We start from the raw sequence: 19,822 nt of genomic DNA, 5'->3' as shown, positions 1-19,822 counted from the left end.
TGTATTTTGACTGGGCTTAGTAGCAAACTGAGATTTTGCTACATTAAATATGTGAATAAACATAGCAATACATTATATATGTTATTTATACTGAACTTATTGAATTTATTCTTTTTTCTGAACATATGTTTCTTGAACTTGGTTGAAAAGCTGCCTTTCTTTATGGGAAATATGCGAATACGCATTAACATTTCATGGATATTTTGTCAAATTTCTATAGACGAACTTGCAAAACTTTCTTTGCTTTAAAAGCCATTGATAAGTAAAAATTTATGACCTTTTTGCTGAATTCGGTAAAAAAATTCAATTTCTTTAAATAAAGTACATGAACTTGCATAGTCGATAAATGTATATTTTTTAACATCACCTAAAACGTATAACAAATTTAAATAATAAAAACCAAAATAATAATAGTCTTCAATAATAAACACCATGAATAAAAAAAACAAAGTTCACAAAAATATTAAACTTATTAATTTAAAAAATAATAGCTATCAATTAAATTAAAGAGTGGATTAAATTTTTATTCCAATAACAAGTAAAAAATGCCATTATATTTTACACAATATTATTAGAATAATTTCTACGCTAATAAAGAAGAACATTACAAGTTTCTTTTAGTTTATAATGTAAGAAAAACCATTTAATTTAAAAGTGGATAGTTTTTTTCTACTTTAACTGTCAATTTAATATTATTAGTCTTTATTTGTATCTTTATCGAACTTCGTGGTGTGTCGTTACCTTTACTTTGCCATCCTTATCATTTATTTTTTCACATCAGTTTTTAATACATTTTACTAATTGTCTTACTAAATGTTCACGTCGTTTTAAATCAATTTCAATTTCCTCTCAAAAGATTACTTTCAGTATTTTTTAAAAGATCTGTATGCTTGAAATCATCAAGAATTACTTTTAATGATAAGCATAATTTAACTTGGAACTGGAAAAAAATATTTCATTATAAAAGCCTTTCATCTTTGTAACATATGAAACACAAAACTTTTATGAAATTCATTTCAGTAACAAATTGTTTTAAAATTTACCAAGCAAGAAAATTGCCTGAAAAATTAGTATTTTCTATTGCTATGTTTCAATTCTACGCCTGAATCAATATAGTTCTCAGTAAACTTTTCATTCAATGAAATTCTATTTCTGAGAAAACCAATTTTCAACAGGAAATTGGAATTTAAAAGCCGTATTTCGCGAACTTAAATTCTTTTATAATTCAAATTACTATAAACACGAAAAAAACGTAATTAATTTTGCTGCATATACATCTAAAGGCTTTTTATAGATATTTGGAAAAATTCATTAAAAGAAAAATATTTTCCCTAATTGAAAACGGTAAAACTCTTTCCTATTTTAATTATATTTTTAAAAAAAATAGCTTGCTTAATTTAATCAGAAGAGCAATATACATTTTTTAACAAAACATTTAAGAAAGGGGTTAATTAATTGTTTTACAGATAATTAAAACAAACTTCTGTAAAATAAGCCAATAAATTTCGGAAACTTTATTATAAGTAGAAAATATTAATCTCTAGATCCATATTTTAAAGAAACATAAATTAAAACAAATAAAATTGATGATTAAAAACCTTATTCTTTCCAATTCTTCCTTCATTACAATTCAATTTTTCTTTACAAAACTTTCGCGAATGAAATTTAATTAAAAAATGGAATGAATTCCTGAGAGAAAACATTGAATGATTAAAAAAAACAAAGTATCACGTCTCTTTACACTGCCCTAAGCCTTGATTAATATTTCATTTCATTGTTGAAAGTTCCTAATTATTGGGTATAATTCGAACTAAAGAATATTTACTAAGTACGTGCAATCAAAAACTGAGTTCAAAGAGCTAATTATTCCCTTTCTTTGAACCGAAGAAATGAAAAAAATCCCTAAAAATTTCTCCAACTTTTCCCCATTGGCGTGTAATAGCTATCTTTTCCCTCAAATCCACAACTCCAGATCTGCATTTGGTCAGTCGTAGCTTCAAGCTATTTGGCTTGATATCCCTTCTACGAGGAAATTAAAACCACGAAAAAGTAATTGCTTCCCCCTTAATTGCAGTTGTGCACAACTGAGAATAATCTCTGTTTATTTTATGATCTCAAGATTCTGAAGTTTATCTTACGAAAAGGCTGTTAAGGAAAGGGTTTTAATGAACTGTTATTTGATTTCTTTTTTTCTCCGATTCTCTTTACTTAAACTATATGATGGATTTAAATTAATTGTTAAGATATCCCCCACGATATTTTAATTTTTTTCTCTCTTTATAACAAGAGAAAATTTATTTTCTCAGAGTTTTATTGATTTTGTTTCCCTTAACTTTCATTAATTTTTGATTTCGGTGGTTAAAACTACTTTTTTTTCTTAGCTTGCATTAGCCGCAAAGTGTGCTTATCTGACTTTATTCACGAGTAGAATTAATTGATTGTTATCATGTGAGATTTTTTTTTTTGATATTTAGTTAAAAGTAATCAGAAAACTCGCCGTTCAGATTTTAATTAATAACATGGTTCTATGCATATGTTGTTAACAAGGTAGGAAATATGAAATTGTTTTCAAAAATAAATGAATCAGAAAGAGATTAAACATTTCCTCAAAGGGGACTTAACTCTCAAATAAACTCTTAAACTTTCAAAGAGGAAATGCAATTATTTAACAATTTTAGATAGTATGATTATAATGAATTAATGTTACTTAAAAATATTTTATGGCCGAAACAGGAACTTGATGCACCCGAGTTAATAATCTAGTAGAGATGTGCAGAACATTGACCGGTATTCTCTACTTAGGTGATTTTTTTTAACAAGTCTATTGCCTGATACACTCTTGCACGTTTAAACTGATGCTTTTTTTCAAAATAAAGAGCCATTAGTATTCTCTACAGTGATGTTGCACACAAACATACATTATCAATAACAAAATTAGGTGATTAAAGAAAAAATTGAGTTACTGAAGAATAAATAACTCAATAAAAAATTTTATTTTTCCTTAGTCGTCTGTTCCATTCTTCGTGATTCTCATATTTTATTATTTGCTTATAGAGCTTTTACATAGTATGAAATTCTTAGGTAAATAATAATTTTTATTATAAAGTGGGTAATAATTGACCTATTTAAAAGTGTTCCTGAACTCCTCAAAGCCTTGCAGATAATACCAGTATCTCTCTCATTGTATGTAACATATATAAACCAATCTATTTACATCAGTATAATTTTACTTATGTTATGTTAAATGTTATTAATGTTAAAGGTTTTTAAATTTTTACTCTGTAATTCCTCCAATGCTCAGTTCATTGATTTCTTCAGCTTCAAAATATATTGAAGTTGAATTCCCCCACATTTTCAATACTAGTTTTAAACCAGATTAGATACAGTGGAGTTTAAAAAGTGCATATTGGTAAAGTTTTATACTATTCAAACCTTATTGTTGAGTAGTGCTCAACTATTACAGCTTCAGATTATTTCTGCTTTTACTCAAGGGGACTAATTTATCGTGAAAACGTGATATGATTTAAGGGCTTTGTGCAATAACAATATTAAGCCACATTTTCAAATTGATCAGTTGTAGCCTTCATAAGAGTGTTTTTAGTAAAAAACATTGCGAATTTTCGGTAGGTAAGAAAAATGTCTCTGAATATTGTGTTTCAAGTATCTATCAAGGAACAATACTAAGGAAAACCTTTAGTAAGAGAGTGGCTTAAGAACTATATTGACCCTAGCTCTTCAATTATGGAGTTATATTGATAGTTTCAATACTAAAACTGCAATAGAATATCTAAACTTATGAAACCAAACTTAAATCAATCGATATTTGCATGAAAGATGTTCCAACATAAAACTAGCTGAGAAACAAAAAGCTTAATACTTTTTCAATTATGTTGTTAAATCGCAGTAAAAATAAAAAATCGTTGATATGAAATCGCAAGTATAGTATAAATTATAGATACTTATAACATACGGAATTTGATGGTGAAATAAGTACACTAAATTATTTCGTAAAACTTAATAGAGATTCAGCCCATAAGATCTGTATATAATATGCAATCACTAAAATTTTTTATCGAGAATTAAAAGTGTGTAGATTCTACAAAAGTTTCACTGTTAGTTCTGTACATGTTCTTGTTCTATCACTGTTATTTCTGTACATGATCAAGTTACCTTCAAAAGCCCTATAAATTTTAACTAGTTTCAGGAGTTAAAAGTTAGTCTTAAGGAAGACGTACATATAAGCGACCTGTTGAAACAATATTTTACAAATTTTAGTAAATTTTTTCTTAAAATATGCATTATTTTGATGGAATTTAAATGAAAAAATTAAGCAAGAAATGCATAACAGTAACTCACCTGTAATGCATTGATTTTCCAGGTACTCAACTTGATGCAGTGACCTACGAAAGGCTTCAGGTGCTGTCCTTCGGTCATGCCTGCTGAGAATACAAGTTTTATTTAGTCGGTCATATCTGGCTGACCGACATACAAAACTGTCTTCCACACTGCATTTCTCCAGACATATGTCCCTGGATTCTATTGCAGTGAGGGGTTTATCATCATATCCGAATAGCTGAACTCCGGGTATTCGATCAAAGGCCCACTGTCTGTGACAAGGTTTGCCTGCAGGAAGGAAAAATAAAATTCAGTTTCCCAATTACCAAGTACACACTTAGAAGATTAGGTTCAACATTGAACCATAACCAAAAATAATTCATTGGTCGTTTGAACATTATTACGGCGCAAATTTTTTGAAACTTTAGAAGGTTGTCAACTGAACCACGGTTCCGTATAAGTTGAACCATAGTACCTTATAATCAAGTTTAAGAAGTTTGGCGTAAAACCAAAATTAAAAATGCCAAAAATTAACACGGTTTTATCGCTCACGAACGGCTTCATAGCTATTTTAAGTCTAGCACACCATAATTTTTAAAATTGAAATTATGCTCAAAGAATAGCTTGAAGCCGTGATTTAACTGTTCAGAGCTAAAGTTTAACTCTTCAGGATCTTATAAGTGTTTTAGAATAGCAATTATGCACTAAGGACTGATTGAAGCAACGATTTAACCCTTAAGAACTACAGTTTAAATCTACACGGCTTTTTAAGAGTATTAGGATTGAAATTATGCACTATGAACAGTTTGTACCAATGGTTTAAGTATTGAGAGCTACGGTTTAACTCTACATTAAACTTAACTCTACATGTTAGGAATACAATTTTTATTAAAAACAATTTGAATCAATGATTAAACTGCTGAACGATACAGAACTCTAAACAGGGGTGATTGTGAGCCTAACTCAAAAATAGTGAAAATTTCTTGAGTAAAATTATTAATGACGCATTTCAAAAAATTAATGCCTTTATAAATTTAAATCATTTATATTTTCAAAGCATGAAATTCTAAATAAATTATATGCAGCATAATTTAAATGAATAATTATTTATAAGTTTACTTTTATCTCTAATCACATTTATTATTATACCAGAAAAAATATTTACAAATGAAAGAGATGCCAAGTGTAAATTCTAGTTCTAATATTTTTAAATAAAATATACAAGAATTTTTATACATAAATGTGATCGATGATTTCTTGAAACTTCTGGACCTTGGATTTCCGAAAACTTCCGGATCGCGGTTAGCGAAAAATACGGAAATCCGGATTTTTTCCAGAGCACAATCATTTCTGTCTATATAAATAAAAGTTTCTTCCTCTTGTATCCCACTTTCAGAATTAATTATTTTTTCTTCAAGCAATTATTTATTTTACAATTCAGTTAATTTTTCTCTTGAATCATAACAATTATGATGAAAATTGAATAATGAAAAAACAAATGATGACTGAAAAACAATCACGGGGGTAGGTGAGTGAAACGACAGAAAAAACATGTCCATGCATTAAACAAAAATGATAAACTTAAATAACTTTAATACAGTTTAATAAAACTTAGTTTCAAATACCAATATTAAATACACATATACTAATGATGCATATAAAGAGATGGATATCATATAATGCATGTAAAACAATGTATCAATACACACTTTATATGTTTTCAAATTCAATAATGTGTGTAATCTCTTATTTATCTAAGAGTCAAGATATTTTACTATTCTATCGAAACATAACTGAAAAAGAAAACTGCATAATTTGCTTTTTTGCGATGAATATATGTTTGGATTTAAATCCAAAAATATATCGATACCGGCAAAAATAAGATTTTTTGAAAAGAATAAGATATGCTTTCATTCAAATGAACAGGAAAAATGGAAGGAAAAAAAAAGCATGGCATTCATGAATAACATAAGGGAAATTGATATTCCGAAGACATTTCCCAGAAATATGTACTCCTTGTATTGATTTGAAAACTATTCTTTTGTTGAAACAAAAATTACTTCGATAACTAAAACTTATTTTTTGTTGTGGAAAATAACAAAAACAGAATCATTTAACATACAGAGTGAAGTTTTAATTTAGTTTTTATGAAAAGAAAATATACACAAACATAAAAACGTATTGGTTTTTATTGTAAAATATTTAATCGAAAAATAGGGAGATATATCTGTTATTTCTGATGGTTTTGAAAAAATATCTTTTATCAAATCTCGTTTCATTAGGAAGATTCCAAAATATAAACGCCAAATGTCTTCCTGAAATTTGATCTTAAAAAATATTTCTTTCAACTCTCTGTTTTATTTTTTATATTTGTAAACACAACTCTGTAAAGACAAATTAACTCTGGTTGCTTTTATGTAAAAAAGTTACTTCTACTCAAATTAATTACTATTTATGTAGTAGAACTTATAGAAAAATGACTAAACCATAATATCAATATAAACATAAGTATTTAAATATATTTATAACTATAATGATGCATATAAAGAGATGCATATCATATGACATTATATGATACACATGAAGCTTATCTTTACCATATAATGCATAGAAAGTATGTGCAACGATATCTATTTGCAACTTTAAAAATGTATATAATCTCTTATTTGTTTAAGAGTCGAGATATTTTTTCGTTACAAAAATTGTAATATTCCCAAATAAATCTTTAATTCAAAATATTGTAAAATCTCATTCTCGATGATTATGATGATTATTAAGGATCACTCAATACATGTTAACTAATTTTTTCTTACACATTTTCTTTCATTGAAACTTATATGAAAACTTAGTCCTTGAAATTTGCGCTCTGCAGTTCTGAATTTTATATATGGAGAAATTTTAATTTCTAAACGTTGATAAAAAAAATCTAGTAGTTTTTTATTAAATTTTTGATTTTTATTAGATTTAATTTTTATTAATTTCATAAAATTATTAAATTTTGATTTGTACAAGTAAGCATTCTAATATACGAAAAAGAAAATAACTCTATCTAAAGAAATTCTATCTTAGGAAAATAACGACATCCGGTGTACTAACAGAGAGGCTGTTGTCTCACATGTTTCACATACATATACGCGTGTATATATATGTGAACTCTCTCTTTGGTGTACATAATATATATATATATATATATGTAAGTAAAAATCATTAATTAAGGGAAAATATAATAAAGAGCGCTAAATAAATAAAATTTTATTTTAGAATCAATGCAAGGCTCTGAACTACAAACTTCCATCATTTCTTACTTTAACTTTTTACCTTTAGAATTAATATTTTGGTTTAGATACATTTAGAAAAATTGAAACATATAAAAACTAACTACATAAATTAAATTTTGATGTGGATTCAAAATCAGACTCAGAAGAGAATTGCGGCATTTCGTGGTTTCTTTTCGTTTTTAAATTTTTGCAGTAAAGGCATTAGTATTTTAATTTGGTTACATACATTTGGTAAATAAATTTGGTTACATACATTAAAATATGTTTTTTTAATTTGTTATTATTCCTTACTGGTCTGTGCGGAGTTTTTACACTCCATCGCGAATGATGTACACATCAAGTACTGCTGCTACAAATAAATAAATAAAATAAAACACATATTAAAATTTTAAGGGAATATAATAATCCTAAATAACAGCATTTTAAAATGTTTGAATTTGAGAACAATTATAATAAACAAAAAATATTTTTAGCGCGTAAATAAATTTAATTCACAACTGCCCTTTTTATACCCGTTAATATAGTAATTTTTTCAATAAACATCATACATTTCGTTGATAAGTTAATGATAAGTGCAACTTAAAAGTATGTATATACATTGATTGTTAAACACATCTTATCATAACTATTTTTACGATGGTAAAATACACCATACGTACTATTACACCATACGTATACACCATACGTATGTTACTATTTACATTGTATGAAGAGAAAAAAAAACTAACGATACTTTAAATGTTACAAACTTAGTTATATAATATGTTACTTATGAAATTCTGTCATAAAAACTTAAATTACCCAAGATAAGTAAATTAATTTGGATTGGAAGAAAATACTTTCATAATTAGTTTATTTCAAAGTATATCTAAGAATTCATTTAACAATATATATGAAGAAGTTCAGAAATATGTCGACGTTTCATCCTGGTAATATGCTTAATTATAATATATAACGCGATTAATTATTTACCTAATTAAAAGGCAGTAGCAGTAATTGAATAAATTAAGAAAAATATTACAGCTATCCATTCGCAAGGTTAATTATTTAAGGGTACATATATAAAGTACATGCGATTTATTTATTAGAACCGAAACATCGATGAAAACGTCATTGCATTAATATAAATAAGGAATGCTTTTTTCAAACATTGCGTTTCGTCAGTTTTCTTACAAGTACTTTTTTATTATGAATATAAATTTAATTAGCAAAAAGCAATGTATTTTCATTATTAATTTAAGTTAGGAGTAATAGGTTTAAATGAAAATATTATTAATCGCAAGTGCTACTTTACTTTATTTAATAAATAGGGCAGTAAATATTTGATAATCTTTATTTATTTAAAACTAATCATGCCGTAAATTGTTGGGTCTAAATTATTTAACTTAAAAATGTATCTTCCGATATTTGAATTGTAATCTAATTATTTATAAAAATATAAATAAAAGGAAAAAAATTTTCCAAGAAAAATAGAAAAAAGGAATCTAAAGAAATATCAAGAGCCTTATCAATATTGTACAGAATATTTCTTAAAGACCACTCTTAGTATTTATGTATTTATTTTTAGTAAATTTTTCGCAAATGAAGGCATATATATGCCTTCATTATATATATATATATATATATATATATATATATATATATATATATATATATATATATATATATATATATATATATATATATATATATATATATATATATATATATATATATATATATATATATTATTAGGGCAGATTATATTTTAAGTCCTAAAATCAGACTAAGAAAAGAATATTTTTCGTAAACGTAAACAAAGCGGAGGAGGAGGATGGAGATTGGTCGAAATCTTAGAACTCCTCTCCTGACAAAGTGAAAGCTTAGAGGTTAATTTTATTTTTTGCGTAATTCGCCTATCTCGAGATTTTTTGCCACGCAAAAAGTTAAGTAATTTCTAATAAATATTTTTTTATTTTTTATTTATTAATTTTAGTAAAAAAAATTTTGAATATTAAAGGCATAAAAATTTTTTACGTTATTTTAAATAATGTAATTCTACATGGCAAAATACACAATTAGAGCGAAATCGAATAAAAAGTAATTGAGAAATTGAATTTTGAAAATACGATTTTCTTTCTTTCTTTTTTCTAGTTTTGATGTTCTCAGTACAGAACATCAAAACTAGTTTTACAGATATACCGGTGTGTTTCAAATTTCTGTTTCTCAACTCCTCTTTCTATTCCTGAGGCAATCAAACCATTTTTGCTGTCTTATACACCAGACCTCTTTAATACTAATTTGTCTGCTTTCAACAGAGTGAGTGTGTTTTTTTTCTCCTAAATATTAATTTGCGACTATTCACACGTATATCCTGATTTCCGTTTCGATAATGGTTCAAAATATTAACCACATTAAGAATTTTAAAAAAAATTTTAAGAAAATTTGCAGAAATACCATCAACACAGCGTATAAATAATTACTTATACATCATTGAATAAATCGTAAAGTGCGCTAAATAAAATCAAAACATTTAAGAACTTTTCAATTAGTATTTATATTGTCACGAACATGGACATTATTAATAGTTTTGAATATTAAATTTAAATATGCTCACTAGTTGGTATTAAAATGCGAAATTGGACATAAAAAAGCATTTCATAATAAACTTGCTTTCGGTTTTCTACATAATTTGGAGTCTGGATCAAGTTTGAATGAAAAAAAAGTAAAATATGCCGAAAATTCCGGTTTTCACTTATACGATTAGTATATGGCTCTACATATTTGAAAGGGCTATAACTAAAAACTACTTTATGAATCGAACTTTTTAACAAGTCTTGCTAAATCAGCGATCAAAATATATAAAGGTTTATGCGACTTAAATATGAAATTAGCTCTGAAAAAATATAATTAAATTCCTATATTGTAAAAAAAATGGAATAATGTTCCAAACAACCCAATATAAAGACCATCACCCTACCATTAGTACAAAATAAGATTTAATACGTTCTAACTTTAAAAGAATTCTAAACATCTACAAACACTCCATCCCTTCAACCGTGGACAATCAAAATATTCTTAACTGCCTTTTCTGATTTCTGATCGTTCATCAAATACAGGCAACCACCTCCTCGTCATCAAGACATACTTCTTGGAGATGAAGCCTTTCTCTCTTATCCAGAAAAATAAAAGATTGCCTGCTATTTGCAGACGAGCTCTCTTTCCCGAGTGGTTCTATTTTTCCCTTTTCCCAAGACATAGAAAGCAACACGACTACAGAAGTGAAAGTAAATAATCCCCACTTTCCCCTACGCCTTGATGGAAAAGTAAAAGTGAAGAACCGAGGACAAGATGTTCCGCTGAAACACGAGGTAGGTTTCTTTCACAAAAAATAGCTTTTCATCATTTCTTAGCTTTGCGTTTTCTCGCCATTCTTGAAATAAATGCACCGGTTGATACTCATGAGGGTATTGAAGATGTATTTTTTTTCTTTCTGTCGTAAAGATGCATAAAGCGTATGAAAAGAAACGATTCCATTAAAATAAATAAAGAGCTCAATTGTGGATGTTTCAGTGTGGAGCAAAGATGATTGAATGTTACTTAAAGACATCAAAATTTCATTAAGGGATGAGAAAATATTTTTTTCATAAACACATTTCGTGGTTTAAATTTATTTTTTTAAATGTGGTGTTACAAAAATTGCTATTGAAGATGTTTCGCGAAGTTGAAAATAAATTTTTGGGGATCAACTCATTTTAAGATATTAATGCGATACAAAACAAAAAACACTTCTTTTTACAACTGTGAATTCCATACTAGATGATTTTTTTTTCAAAGTATCAAAAACCACGACTGTCATGAATGATTGTCATTTGGTCAAAACTAAAATCAATTTTAATTCTACCAAACCTTTTTTATTGAAAAATGCATTTTGAAACGTGAAGAGGTTTTGTTAAGATTGGGTGGTATATTTTTCATTATTTTATCAACAAAAAAAAATCAAAAAAAAATTTTTTTGTTAATGTTTTCAAAGAAAGAAAAAGAAAAAAAAATATAAAAATGAAAAGAAATTTAAAAATTTAAAAGAGAAATTAATTTTTTTAATATTAAAGAGACATTAAAAATAAACTATAATATACAACTATTTTTATCCAGAATCTCATGAAAATATTGAAAGATAGTTTCAAAAATTGTAGTTGATCAAGTTAGTTTTGTTATCGAAAGTAACGATCATCACATAACAAACGGTCATCAACATAGTTTATTATTTTTCATAGCCGGTGCTGAACAGCCAACCTAATTCTGAATTTATGACAATCAATCTTCAACTCCCTAGATTTATAATTTTGAACCAAACCCAAAAGACAAAGGAACTCCTGGATCAAACATTGGGATAAGCTAGCCTTCGTGCCGGATATTTTGATGGAACTAATCCTCACTAAAACCACAGAAACCTGAAAGATGGCAAAGGGATTCTAAGAAATGATCCTTTTACTATTGAGAATATTTTTCGGTAGCATCAGGAGCATGCGAGGGCCCAGGAACAGCTGGGAGCAGAAATTGTATCAACCAATCAACCCTGGGAATCGAACCTTGGCATCTGGTTTATCCCTAGTGCCACAGCAACTCTAACAAACATATTAAAGCAAACAATTTAATCAGAGCACTTTAACTAATTTCATAGTTACATATTTATATTCTATTTGCTAAGGGTAATTTTAAACCACATCAATCATTGTTGAATAAAATATAATTTTTAATTCGTTTAATTTTCAAAAGAATATAAGCATGAAAAGAAATAGCTTAGTTGGGAAAAAATAAAAATAAAAATTAGGGAGAACGTGAATTCATGAAGCAACTTCCTAGAATATTCCCCAACAACCCTAAATAAAAACACATACCCGCCATCTCGCTATCACACTTAACTACATTTTATAATCAAACTAAGCTGATTTTCCCAATTCACAACATGTTTCATAGTAAAAATATTAATGTTTGGCTTTGAACAGTAATGCAAACAATAAAAAAATTCTAACAATAACAGGATTGCAATTTTTTGAATTTACTGTAGAATTTGCATTTCTGAGGAATAATTTTTTAATTAATTGGATCCTTTTTTCTCCTAAATGTTCAATACTGTTGGTTGTTTGTACACAAAGTTTTAATACTGTAGTTTTAAAAACTCCATTCTAAATATTTATGTATACAGTGTGATAAAAAGAGCAGTGCTACAACTTAAATAACCTCTGATTTATAAATCTCGTTATCTAGCACTAAGATCCTATCTTAATGGTTCAAGAATCTGGCCTCAAATGTGCAAATTAATTAGCATAGATGATATTTTAAGATACGAGACAAAGTTATCCAGATTGATCCGCATTGCGGTAATCCAACTTAAGTCATTGGTATTAAAAGAGAACACTACATTTCCTGATATCTCAGATATACCGTTATGAAATTACTAGATTTTATCAAACACTTCGAAATCACTTTACACTATTTTGTAACAAATAAAATTTGAATTCAAGCCAAAATCTTTTCAAAAGCCTAATTTGAAACCAGTAAGTGGCTATTTTTTTCGTATTCTTATTTCCGTAAGTCAAGTTCCTAATGATATTAAAAATTATTAAAACCATTTTGTCTTCCAAAAAAATAATTATGTTAAAAATTGGATCCGTTAAAAAAAAATGGATTCTGAAAATCCAAGAAAATGACGGAAGGATAAAAAAGACTATCTAGGACACACATTTAACCTAGCCGATTAGCCGGCTGGAAAGGGGATTCTAAACCAGGATCCGTTTACCATTGAGAATATTTTAAGTCAGCAACGAGAGCAGGCGAAGGCGAGCAACAAGCTTTGAGCAAAAATTGTATCTACCAATCAACGCAGGGATTCGAACCTGGGTGATCTTATTAGGAAACGTCCGATCTATCCTTTGAGTCACATTAGCGTTACATGGTGAGGCAAAATATGAAAACCTCTTTAGAGGTTAGCTCGAAAGCAAGGGGATTCTGACCCAAGATTGAGGATATATTAAGTCAGCATTGCGGTCGGTGCATGCCGTAAGCATAATTTGTTTCAGCCAGCCACCGCTGGGATTTGAACCTGGGACATTTCATTGGGAGATGAGCTCTCAGGTGAGATAAAGTTTTATGCTAGCGCAGTGGTCTGATTCCAGCATTTGAATAATCAGTCATAGCCAGGTATCTAAGCTGGGCTGTCTGAATCAGATATGGAAAATTAATGAAAACAAAGACACGATTCTATGAGTTTTAGATAAGAGAAAGAATTATTTGTCCATTTAGTCTGCTACACAAAACTCAAATATAGAACGTTCAAAAGTTATAAAGAGATAAACCTGTTAGAAAAAATTTCGTGAATCGCTCCGCCCTTCTCAAGAAATATATAAAATTAAAGCTTTGCCCAGTATTGTTCTGTTTAAGTTTAAATTCATTTGAACAAACTTCCATAGGCTAGATCCAAACCTGTCACATCTATATCAGACACAAAAACTGTGCATTGTCTTATTTTACAAGTTCATCTTCAAGCAGTAAAAGAATAAAATAACTTGATTTTATCGAGCTTTTCAAAATCACTTTCTCCATAAATACAACGATAAGGCTGGATAACAAACCAAATATTACTTTAAACCAAAAATCAGTTTAAAGCACATAAACGACGATTTCTTTATCTCATTAAAGCTATTTTCTCACTTAAAAGTTTTTGTTGATAGTGGGGAAACTATTAAAACCATTTTGTCTCCCAAACAAATTAATCCTCCTTTGCGCAAGACAACTTGAGAACAGAACCTGTAATGTAAAGAAAACAGCTAGGGAGGACAAAAACAAACAATCAAAGACACACTCTAAATGTGATAATCCCTCGAGTTTTGTATTTGAGAAAGAAAAAAGAAGAGAAAAGAATTCTTCGTCCATTTAGTGCTATTACAGACAACTCAAACACACAATGTTCAATGGAAACCAAGAAGATAAACAGAACGTTCTGCATGAAACTTCTTCAAAAAGCCGTTAGCCTTAAGGCACTATGGTGTCTCCTTCTTTTCACGAGACATCTTAAGTGTTTAACCAATGCTTATGAAGAAGGAAAATACAAACTTTGGACAAGACTTACAGGCAGTTTTCAGGTTTGTTTGGATTTGCAGTATTGGGTATGATTTTGAAATATCAGAAGGGGAGATTTTTTGGTTTAGTTGAATTTTAATGCTCAGGAATTTAAAATGGTATTTACATTGTCATTGACGATATATTCTTCAAATATAAATTGGTTTACGACAAATGATTTTGTGTTTCATTTTAAAAAAAATCTTATATATATATAAAAACTAAAAAGAAAGAAAACGCGGATAAAATATAAAGATTTTTTGAAAGAGGAGAAAAAGTTATTAAAATAAAACATTTTTAAAAAACATTTAAAAAAAAGTAAAAATTCGGAAAACAAAATAAGGAAAATATATAATCTCGGCATCAGCTCACACGATGATATCCGTGAAAAAGAGTGCTTTCCAATGTTATCTAAATATAGCCAAAGCAAAATATATCAATACTGTAGTGTGAGGAGTAGTGTCTTAATTACTGTAAAATACTATCAAATACCTGAATTTAGAAGAAAAAAATTATTACCTTTGTTTCATTCTGTGTTCAAACTTCAAAACACATTTCAAAGTAATGAAGAGCTTAATTACACTTTCACACTTTAAATTAATATATAAGGGTTGCTTAGATAACAAATGGAGACATTTGATTCCAAAAGAAGTATGTCATCGACAGAAGTACCAAAACTTCAGCATAATTAAGAAATGTAAGAAGAATGTAAAGTTAAGAATGTAAGAAGAAAGATTAGCTTTTTCACGTGGGATACAGTAAAGTCGTACAAAAAAAAAAATGCATCCAGTGCGCAAACTATTACAATTCTTAGTGGACGTAAGTGGTTACGCAGTCCCTTTACTGAGCAGTACAAATATCATAAGTAGTAAACCTAAAATTCAATAGTCGGAAGAAATTGATTCATTGCAGATCACGGAGTTAGCTTTTCTGTTTTTTAGCAGACCACGGCTCACGAAAGCTTTAACACTGTTTGTTCATAACCGCTTGTCTCGTAATATCAGGCACTCATCTAAAAATGTCCACAATGAGCTCCCTTTCTGGCATCCTGAAATCGAAGTTCTGTGAATTGTTCCATAAATTTCGAGAATTATTCTATTTCGTGCATTGTTCTTCGGGTCCATCTTAACGTGACATTCCATACACTTTTAATGGTTTCATGAGAACTTATAAATCAGGCAAAGCTGTCTGCGATACACTTCGCTTACCTAAATTCCTAACCCTCAATGTTAGGACAGCCGTAGCTTCTTCTCTTACCTAAATTCCTAAACTTTAATGGGGGACAGCTATAGCTACTGTCTTTTTAATACAATCATGGCATCCACTTTTTTATGCGCAACCCTTGAATGTTTCATATATATTGAGAATCACTTAAATAAAGTTTTCTAGTCCTTTATTCATAATATCTATATAAATAAATAATTCTATAAACTTAATTTTAGACGTTGTACAAAAATTTGAAAAAGAAATATTTTTGGATAATAGTTGGTGGATGTTAAAGTACATAAGGTAATTCAAAAGTCCAAATGTATATATATATATATATATATATATATATATATATTAATAGAATTACGTAGCATATTTATCATGTTTTAGAAGTTATATTTAGCTGGTATCTTATAAAACTAAACCTAGAAAAAAATTATCCCGATGTTTGTTATAAATGTGACACTTTGCATTATTGTAATTGATGTAAACTTCAAAACTAATAATAAAAATACACATGCAGCTAGCCAATCCTTCATGATAAGACCTTCATACCTACTACATAATATAATTTAATACATTACTAATTCCCATGCTTAATAAAAACAAAACATTACTACTTAGATAAGAAAAACTCCACTACATCCTAATCCTCTACTAAGAATATAATCAGCTTACCTCCTAAGCAAATCTTTCGGTGATAACTCCACGCACTGCTATGTTCCAAAGGTCCCATTAGGGGCAGGGTCCGAGCGTCCCCCCGCAATAAGACACACTTTTGATCCTCATGGTCAATGAAATAACCCTCACAGAGGTCACTTTCCAGACACTTACGGTAACAAGCTGTCGGTGCTGTCTTGGAGAGGAATTCCAACGAGCCAACATGGTCCAGTTCGTTGCCTGGCAACCTCAGTCCAGGCGTCCTCTCAAACGTCACTCGCCCACTGGTACAGTTGCCAGATGATGAAACTGTTAGGAAGAGAATTGATGATGAGATCGGGACATAGCATTAATAAAATAATCATGAATAAGCATGCGATATAGTTAGTAGTAGCGAGCAGAGTCTAAAACGGTTGGAGCATGATGGTTTGATGGAATGAGAATTGTATCCTGCGGTAGAGAACATGATAATATGCAAATGTCTGAATCGAGCTAAACCGGACAGAATGGGGTATTTCACGCTACTGTGCACTATAATCGTAGAATGCATACCACATCAAGCATCGTCTAATTTCTGCATTTGCCCATCAGTAATTCAGAGGTTTCAAGAGGCTGTATACATTTAAACATGGCATTTTGCTTAAAAAAATTTATCGTTTTGTTTTAAAATAGAATTTAGAACACCTTGTAATTTTCCACACAATGCTATAGTTTTTAATTAAACTTAAAATTTTTTTATGTTGGAACTTTGTTCGCAAATTTTATTCGAAATTTACTAAAATGACGTACCTAGCTAGAAAATACAGAAAGTTGTGAATATATATATATATATATATATATATATATATATATATATATATATAGAGAGAGAGAGAGAGAGAGAGGGGGGGGGGGAGACAGAGAGCGAGATCCAGTTAGGAATGCTTGGACATTATTATAACCCTAAAGCAATAAGATTTAGTGATTTTTATATTTTTCATTGTAATATTCAGTTGGGATTCGCATTTTTTCGCTATAAATTTATAACTAAAATTTATTTTTTTTCTGTTTAAAGTGTTTTTTCTTTTAGTTAAATAAAAAAAAATAACTTACATGCATACAGAATTTTCTTTCATTCTATTCAAAAGCTTTGCTTAACTCATTGCCGCAATTGTGACAACGGTGTTCTTTTTGCATACATATTTTCTGACCCTCTAATTACAACCGAAAATACACTCTATAACAAAAAAATCGACGCACCAAGAAGCAATCATCCGATTGCTTTGAAATTTCGTGTGCTTGAATGTTTTGAACAGATATGGCTGGAATGATGCCGACTGGGGACGTATAGTCTTTAGCGACGAATCCCGCTTCCAACTGTGTCCTGACGATCATCGAAGACGTGTTTGGAGATGCACAGGGCAGAGGGGGATCCTGCCTTCACTATTGCACCCCACGCCAGTCCTCAACAAGGCATTATGGTCTGGGGTGCCATTTCCTTTGACACCCGGACCCCTTTGGTCGTCATTAGAGGTACACTTACTGCACAGCGGTACGTTGACGACATCCTAAGACCTGTTTTGCTACCGTTCCTTTTGCAGCGCCCTGGGCTGGTTTTTCAGCAGGGCAATGCCAGACCGCATACGGCACGTGTGGCTGTGAACTGTCTGCAAGCTTGTCAAACTCTTCCTTGGCCTGCCAGATCACCGGATCTCTCTCCCATCGAGCATGCCTGGGATATGATGGGAAGGCGATTGCATCTGGCACGGAATGTTGATGACCTCGTTCGACAATTGGATCAAATTTGGCAGGAAATACCGCTAGAGACCATCTGGGATCCCTATCGGTCTATGCCACGCCGTGTGGCAGATTGCATCCAGGCTAGAGACGGGTCAACACCTTATTGAACTTGTTACTGTAACTCTACAATAAATTATCCAATTGTTCTGAAATTTTAATCATTCACTATTCTGTACGTCGTCTTCCTATCCACCAATTTTCGTTTTAATCGGACAACTCCTTCTTGATGCGTCGATTTTTTTGTTATAGAGTGTATATTTGGGCATTTTTCAATTAGATAAAATAACAGTCTAATAGTTACTGAAAAAAATCTTGTCAGATTATCAGAATTATATTTGTACTACATTATAAAATCCGAAAAAAAGTAGTTTTTTCGATTTTATATAATGTAGTACAAATATAATTCTGATTATCTGATGACATTTTTTCTCGATCATATTCCAAAAAATGTATCGAATATTGATTTTATAAATTAAAGAAATTTTAATGATGAATAACTGTTTCATCTGAAAAACTGCGAATAAGATAATGCAAATGAAAGAATGCAAATGAAATAAGAGAATGCAATTGAAAAAAAAAAACTTGTTTGGAAGTGTACCAGGTTTGAAACATTTTATCTTTATCGCAGAAAAAGATACTGGTGTTACATGGTATATCACAATCTCATAACCATAATGTATTAAAACGCTAACTTCAATATTTCAACTAATTAAAACAAAATAATGAAAAAGCTTAAAAAATATATTTGATAAGCATTCTGCGTCAAAGGGTTAAACTTTGTGTTTGCTTGACATTGAAAATTTTGAGGTTCTTTAAATGATATTGACTACGTTTTCGCACTAAATACTTAATTTATCATATTGAGCACATATTTGCTTAATAAACAAACTATTATTATTATAAATTAACAAAATGTCGTTATTTATTAAATAAGGAAATATAATAAACAATATAAATATACACAGAAACTCAAAAACATAGCAAAAGCAAATCTCCTCGAGGAAAACAAATGTCTTGCTTTTTAAATAAATTATAAAGAATGATGAAATAGCGAACATTTATTTGTTAAAACGAATTTTTGATAAATGAATCTTTTGTCATATTTTGTTGTCATATTTTCTTTTGAATATATTTAAATGGAATTTATTATTATTTTTACAAAACTAAGTCTAATATATTTAATGTCGTGATTGCTTTATTCATCATACTCAAGAAATTCCAGACAAAAATAATATTTTTCTAAGAAACAGAAACCAGACAAATTTCATTAATATGTCTACTACTTATAACTACAAGGAAATTAGTTTTTGGTTGAATAGCAATACTTCAGTCATGTACTTCATAGACTGTTAATTAAAAACCCCTTTTATTTCATACATACTATGCCGAATAATAAATAAATTAAATACGCGAAATTATTTATTGTATACCAATTAAAAATTCTTAAGTTTGGCTGATTG

At 29.2% G+C, this 19,822-nt stretch overlaps 1 protein-coding gene across 3 annotated transcripts in view; it reads right to left on the bottom strand.

Annotated features, from left to right (window-relative positions):
- The window catches only part of LOC107443874 (uncharacterized), a 329,039-nt gene that overhangs the window by 192,770 nt on the left and 116,447 nt on the right, over positions 1–19,822 (bottom strand). For all 3 annotated transcript variants that reach the window (XM_087166130.1, XM_087166132.1, XM_087166131.1), the window contains exons 3-4: positions 16,602–16,892; positions 4,357–4,623 (exon numbers count right to left, since the gene is read on the bottom strand). In XM_087166130.1, the coding sequence (XP_087022256.1) occupies positions 4,357–4,623; positions 16,602–16,892 (558 nt within the window). The remainder of the gene's footprint in view (positions 1–4,356; positions 4,624–16,601; positions 16,893–19,822) is intronic.

The sequence above is a fragment of the Parasteatoda tepidariorum genome, chromosome 6 (genome assembly GCF_982258835.1).
Source record: "Parasteatoda tepidariorum strain Cologne lab strain chromosome 6, Ptep-v5.0, whole genome shotgun sequence".
Classification (NCBI taxonomy): domain Eukaryota; kingdom Metazoa; phylum Arthropoda; class Arachnida; order Araneae; family Theridiidae; genus Parasteatoda; species Parasteatoda tepidariorum.
Note: the sequence above shows the minus strand (reverse complement) of the source record. Positions and strands in the feature narration are given on the sequence as shown.